Raw genomic sequence first — 7,500 nt, forward strand, 5'->3', positions numbered from 1 at the left:
GGTGGGTTTGGCCATTACGTAGTTTACAGACTGGATATCCACTGCACCTCACCAAGGTGGGTTTGGCCATTACGTAGTTTACAGACTGGATATCCACTGCACCTCACCAAGGTGGGTTTGGCCGTTTAACCCATTTTAACCTGATGCAGCGTATACTGTGCTGTTTGCACTTTGGCGCCTGGAGCGACATATACACGGCATTCAGGCTCCTGAGATTTGAGGGGTTACGCCCCACTTTGAGAAACACTGGGTTAGATAGTTTATACTGTATAGTGCATAGGGCCGGAATATGGCTAGATATGACTGCAGCCTATTATCCCCCACCTGCCAAGGGCCCCTGATTGTGACAAGATGTATTATTGAAAAATCTGTTGTGTTCAGTACAGTTGATAGAAATGTTATACTCATAATTAGCTCGTAATTATGACACTGTCTATGTATATTTGTTGTGAAAGTTGTCTTCTAATGAGGGGGGGAGAGGGGCCCCAGGCCATCTTAATCTGGCCCTGATAGTGCATATCTATTGTGGCTCACCAAGGCGGTTTGCCCTCAAATACTGTATTTTATACACCACATACTATATGCATTGCACCTCACCAACGTAGGTTTGGGGGGCTTTGAATGCTTTAGATATATATGTACATACAGGTACATACCAGCCTTTCCAAGTCTGCATTTCCCTGGGTCCATCAAATACTGTAGTTAGCACCTTTCATGAATATTGTGCATATACGATCTATGAGTGTATCCACGGCACCTCACCAAGGTGGGTTTAGGGGCTTCTTTCTTATTATACCACGGCAGTCTGGAATCTCCCATTGTGACACGCTAAATGGGGTGTTGATTAAGTAAGGGATAATTGACGACACGGTGTGCGTATAACTGGAAAAATAATGCACACCTAGGTGGTGGTGGCCGTTACACCTCGGTGTGCATTATTTTTCCTGTTATACGCACACCGTGAAGTCAATTATCCCGCTTATACCACTGTTGCCACACTGTCTGAAATTTATTTGAGGCATTATTTCGATGCTTTAATGGCTAAAACAAGAACTACTTCCTTCCGCCACAAGAAGCTTATTTTCCTAACTTTCTGGCGAACTGCCGTTGCTAATTCTAAATTGAAGGTTGCTATGGCCAAGACACCGTTGATAGTTCTATCGCGTTCGGTTGTCAAGTCAGTCGCCTCAATGTTCTACCCATCCGATATATGGGTACGTCTGACTTGCCCACTAGATTATGCTACAGTTGGCATGATTCCTACAAATGTACAGATCTCAATAGATAAAAAAAAAAAAATACCCTGTGCATCTTGGCGACATTCTAAATATCTCGCCTCGCCATTAACTTCATCAAAGCAGGCACCTCGTCAATCTGCTCTCCTCCCATAGGAAACTCCCTTTGATTTATTTTCCACTGCGTTCCCATAGTTATTGATCCGAAAATATCCCATACTTTTCACAAGTTACGCTAGGCCTATTCTCTCAACTGACAAACGCTACAACCACAGGAAACCTCTCCTCTTGTGGGGAATAAACGCCCACGTGAAACGGGCGTCCCTTACTTTGCGCAGGGAATCTCTCTCTCTCTCTCTCTCTCTCTCTCTCTCTCTCTCTCTCTCTCTCTCTCTCTCTATCACAAAGTTGACAGAGTGATGGTCAGTTGGGAGAAATAAACATGTTTGAAATTTGATTAGGCCTACTAAGATTTGCTCCAGATTCACTACATTGCTGGTGTTTCCAGACGCATTCGACATGTGTCAATTCAGCGCGTAATGCTTGCAACTTTTTTGTGCGTAATTTATGAACGTGCGTGCCTTGGCGCATTGATACACTGGAGTTATGCGGTCAGAAAAGTGACCTAATAGTGGGACTACTTCAGGTGTGCATCTATAGACAGTTAATCAACACCCAATTTAGCGCGTCACAATGGGAGATTCCAGACTGCCGTGGTATAACTGTCTTTATACCACGGCAGTCTGGAATCTCCCATTGTGACGCACTAAATGAGGTGTTGATTAACTGTCTATAGATGCACACCTAAAGTAGTCCCACTATAAGTTAACTCTTCTGACCGCATAACTCTAGTGTATTAATGCGCTAAGGCTCGTTCATAAGTTAGGGAAAGAAAGTTGCAAAGCATTACGCGCTGAATTGACACATGTCGCATGGCGCGTCTGGAAACACCAGCCAAAGCCATGGATCACCAGCAAAGTGAATCTGGTCCAAATCGTAATAAAGACCTAATCCAATTAGAAACATTTCTCCTTGCTGACCATCACTCTGTCAACTTTCTGCGAGAGAGAGAGAGAGATTCCCCGCGTAAAATTAGGACTTAATCTTAAAAAATTGCCGTTTCACTCTGCGTTTCTTCCCCACAATAGGAGAGTGGCGCGGTGTAGCGTTTATCAGTTCAGACAGTGTCCTATTTTAGGCTATATGAAGAGTAGGCTAGGGGATATTTTCGGATCTATAACTAAGGAAGCATGGAAAGTTTCCCATGTGAGGAGAGCAGACTGACGAGGTGCCTATTTTGATTAAGTTAATGGCGAGGCGGGGCATTTAGAATTTCGGCAAGATGCGTAGGGTATTTTTTTAATCTATTGAGATCTGTAAATTTGTACGAATCATCATGCCAACTGCAGCATAATCTAGTGGGCAAGAAGTCAGACGCGCCTATATCGGACGTGTAGAACATTGGGGCGATTGACTTAGCAACCAAATGTGATAGAATTAACGACTGGCTCTTGACTTGACAACCGAATGCGATAGAACTAAAGACGGTGTTTTGGCCATAGCAACCTTACATTTAGAATAAGTAACGGCAGTTCGCCAGAAAGTTATGAAAAGAAGCTTCTTGTGGCGGAAGGAAGTAGTTCTACAGAAAACCTTTGTTTTAGCCATTAAAGCATCGAAATAATGCCCAAAATTACTTTCAGACAGTGTGGCAACCGTGGTATAAGCGGGATAATTGACTTCACGGTATGCGTACAACAGGAAAAATAATGCACACCGAGGTGTAACGGCCACTCAGCTTCGCGTCGTGGCCGCATCACCACCTAGGTGTGCATTATTTTTCCTGTTATACGCACACCGTGTCGTCAATTATCCCTTACATAGAATTAACGACTGGCTCTTGACTTGACAACCGAATGCGATAGAACTAACGACGGTGTCTTGACCATATAATTAGTAACGGCAGTTCGCTCCGCTTCGCGTCGTGGCCGCATCACCACCTAGGTGTGTATTATTTTTTCTGTTAGACGCACACCGTGTCGTCAATTATCCCTTACATCTGAACTTCACCAGAGTGAGTTTGGAGCAGGGCTTTGAACCGTTATTTTTTTCCAAACGTTCCGTTCCTAACAGAAATGGAATTATAACGTTTCCGGTTATGAGTTCCACCAATAAATTGACGTTCCCGAACCGGTTAGAAAAAAAAAAATTGTTCCCGGAACGGTTAATTTCGTTCCTGTCAGCTGATTACTCCCCATAGGCCTACCTGACGTTAATTAACCAAGAAAGACGGAAGTGCAAATGAGTCAGCCTACATTCCAAACTGTTCATTCAAATGGATGAAAAGAATATCCTCCAGAATTTTGTCATTCAGGGTCGACCTAAGCGGAGAAGCCGAGAATAAACCTCAATGATAAAAATGCGCGCTCCACGCTGACTTGGGTCACGGGGAGTGCTATGATGGACATTGTGAGTTTGTGCATATTTGAAGCGGCCATGGATGCACAATAAGGTAGAACATTCTCGGTGCGCTTTACATGCGCTTCTCTGCAATGTCTTACAATGGTGCTATGGAAACTCTGCCCTTTTGTATGACAGTGGTTTCTCTTATTTAAGATGTGGAGTGGAGACTTTTTGTAATCCACAGCTCTCTCTCCATTCAGTCAGAGAATGTCTGATGTCACACAGGACGTGAACAGAGATACTGTTGCTAACGTGAACCTCAGCCGTCATGGTAACGTGCGCAGGAAAATAATTACTTTTTTTTTTTTTGAGGAACGGTATTAACCGGTATTAACCGGTTACCATTATTTTTGAATAAGTGTTCCCGTTCCAGAACATAAAAAATAATATAACATTTCCGGTTTCGTTTCTGTTCCCTGTAAAATACAAAAAGTTCCTGGTTTTCGTTTTCGTTCCTTGAACCGGTTCAAAGCCCTGGTTTGGAGGCCTTTACATGGTGGTTGTTAAAGCTACGTATTTCCCCTCCGATAACTTATTTCCTCTCCTAATCATTTAAAAGCTAATGGGTCAACTTAACAACAAATTAACACTGTAAAAGGTAGATATGCATAGATACTGCAGCTGGTCTTAAAGGTTAATACCCACAGAGGCACTACCCAGTCTGTATGAGCTTAGATGGGTCTGTTTTGGGGCCCTCCAATTCTGTGTTGTAGATGGTGCCTTCCCATGGCACCTCAGCAAGGTGGGTTTGTCTTTGCTCTGTGCCATGGTCAACTGGTTATTTGCGTTTGGAGTTAAACATTAGCCTGGTGAACCAGCGCCACCCGCTGGACGGCAAAATGTTTTGTCTACGGGTGGGTCTGGCCTCGCATAATGATTCAATGAAGCCAGAATGCCATGAATCTGGCAATCCAATTACAACGCAAAGATGTGTTTTGAATCAAAGTGGGGAGGGTTTTGAGGGAAGGTTGTTCTCATCAACAATCTTCGGATGTATTATGCATCGAGGCCAGACTAAATTAGACATCCACATTTAGTCTGGTTTATCAGGCTAGTTAAACATTGCATGCTACGTATGGAATAGCGGCCGAGGTGTCCCGATATCAAGGGAAATAATGGACAAGGCGGAGCGTTCTGAACAGACCGAAGGCTGTTTTCCCTTGATATCGGGACACCTCGAAGGCCGCTATTCCGCTTATCACCAGGTTACCAGCATTTAAGTATTAATTTATTAATATGTTGATCTAAGGCTTCGTGAGAAAGTAGATTAACCACTGCGCTTGGTACGTTGCTATGGGCACCACTTCCTAATCTAGTGAGACGCGCCTCTATCGGAGGCATGTAAGGACGCGCGCAGAACGTTGAGGTGACTTGACAACCAAATACGATCGAATTGACGACTGGGTTTTTGACTTGACAACCAGATGCGATAGAATTAGTAACGGGGTCTTGACTAGACAACCAGATGCGATAGAACTAACGATGCGGTCTTGACTAGACAACCAGATGCGATAGAACTAGTAACGGCACTTCGCCAGAAAGTTAGAAAAGAAGCAACTTGGACGCCCGCACGCCCGCATGACATCATAGGTGTCCTGCTACCGGGGAATAAAGGACACCTGCTCAGCCAATCAGAAGACGTACCGTCTGCTCACCGGGTGATAAACACATACAGTACATTGCTGGTGTTCAAAAAGCTGGCATCGAACACAGCACTGGTTTGTCTACTTGCCTAGCTATTACATCATGAGCCATTTCAGCTGTTTGGCTGTGCTACATTTGAGAGGTTATAGCATTAGCAGCCTTCTGATACTTACGAGATTAAACACATCCACTCATCCAATCGATGAAATCACAGTCATCAGTTTCCCACCACATGTTTGACACGATGAAATGTATTGTGCACTTGAGAACAACCACTAAATTGGCATGTTGGTCCTCAAATTGGTGATAACTGCCCTCTCTCTCTCTCTCTCTCTCTCTCTCTCTCTCTCTCTCTCTCTCTCTCTCTCTCTCTCTCTCTCTCTCTCTCTCTCTCTCTCTCTCTCTCTCTACACTGCTACACACCAATATACACGCACACACACACACACACACAAACAAACCCGCGCGCACGCACGCACGCACGGATGCACACACACACACACACACACACACACACACACACACACACACACACACACACACACACACACACACACACACACACACACACACACACAGAAACACACATAACACTGTAATTTGGCGTCCCTCCCTCAGTAATCCTATAGCGTGGTGTCCCTGGGGGCTTACTGTGTGGTGGAGATTCCCTTCTAAAGACTCCTCCAGTGCCCTCTCCTCTATTGATCACTCCATGGCACCGTTTCCTTCTTATTGGGCCTTATTACGGTATAATGCCTGTGTGTGTCTCTCTCCTCTTATTCTCCTGTTGTCTTTCTCTTTTTCTCGTCCTCTTTCTCTTTCTCTTTCTCTTTCTCCTCCTCTTTCTCTTTCTCTTTCTCGTCCTCTTTCTCTTTCTCTTTCTCTTTCTCTTTCTCTTTCTCTCTCATTCTTCCTCTCTCCTTCCCTTTTCTTGATGTCTCTGCCCTGTGCATCTCTCTCTCTCTCTCTCCCTCTCTCTCTCTCTCTCTGCCTCTCTCTCTCTCTCCGCCTCTATTTCTCTGTCTCTCTGTCCTCTCAGAACGGGGTGGTCTCCCTGATCGACTGCACGCTGATAGAGGATCCAGAGGGCACGGATGATGAGGGTAAGTGTCCATTTGTTGTCGCTCAGCTGACTCCATTGACTGCAGGTCCCTGCACCACAAACAACCATGAATGCCATTATTACCATTATACTGTACTTTGGACTTTGGAAGGTCTTGACAAAAATAATGTAACGTACCAGTTGTTATGATCTTATTTTTATTTGTATCTGTTGATTTATTTCCAGATGTTGCTATGCCTTCATCCATTTGCCTTAAATTAATGTTTGTGCAATGCTGTGCAAACAAGTTGGTTTAGCATAGTGCAAGTTTAGCAAGCCAACGGAAATAAAGTGAACACGCATCTGATAACATCCGTTGAACCAGATATTATAATGCAAAATATTACATGTGTATTCAGGAGCAACAATAGTATAGTAGTGCCCAATGATTATAGCAAAAAATAAACCCAAATTACAATGAATGTGATCTCTGCAGCGAAGTCAGACAGGAGAGGCCAGGATATGGAGGACAAATAATATAGCACAAATAATACAATACATAGGTCTAATAAAAAATAAAATGCACAATAACAAACACATAATAATTCATGCATAATTCAAATTCAGATTCTTCCTTAGAGGATAGCCCGTAGCCCCTTAATGCGCGCCGTACCTCCAGAGGCACGCTGTAATAGTCATTGAAATGTAACTACCATAGCACTACAATACTATGACACAACACTGGCCCTTTAGCAATGCACCACGACTTGGTCATTACCATACTGGTAACAACAAATGTATAAAGCCGCGTCTTAAGGGGCTAATTGAGGAGAACATCCCGTTTTCGAGAGGGTCCTCAAAGTACAGACATAATATCACATACACATACCCACAAACACTCAAGCTCCTCCTCACTACCACCAACCGCACATGTCCATCATCTCCAGCCAAAAGTTAGAACAAAAAACAAACATTCATGTCAACATGTCCATACACGTGTATGCATGCAACCAAAATATGTGCAAGCGCAACCATATGTCCAGACACACGTAGGTCTATATACATTTGAGGGGTTTATTTGCAAAACGGTGTATCTCCATTTTTTGACTTTTGCAT

General features: G+C 43.8%; 1 protein-coding gene across 1 annotated transcript in view; it reads left to right on the forward strand.

Moving 5' to 3' along the window:
- Positions 1–7,500, forward strand: part of rasgrf1 (Ras protein specific guanine nucleotide releasing factor 1) — a 92,103-nt gene that overhangs the window by 44,726 nt on the left and 39,877 nt on the right. Inside the window, exon 12 of the mRNA XM_063197512.1 lies at positions 6,382–6,445. Within this exon, the coding sequence (XP_063053582.1) occupies positions 6,382–6,445 (64 nt within the window). The remainder of the gene's footprint in view (positions 1–6,381; positions 6,446–7,500) is intronic.

This window comes from Engraulis encrasicolus, chromosome 4 (assembly GCF_034702125.1).
Source record: "Engraulis encrasicolus isolate BLACKSEA-1 chromosome 4, IST_EnEncr_1.0, whole genome shotgun sequence".
Lineage (NCBI taxonomy): Eukaryota > Metazoa > Chordata > Actinopteri > Clupeiformes > Engraulidae > Engraulis > Engraulis encrasicolus.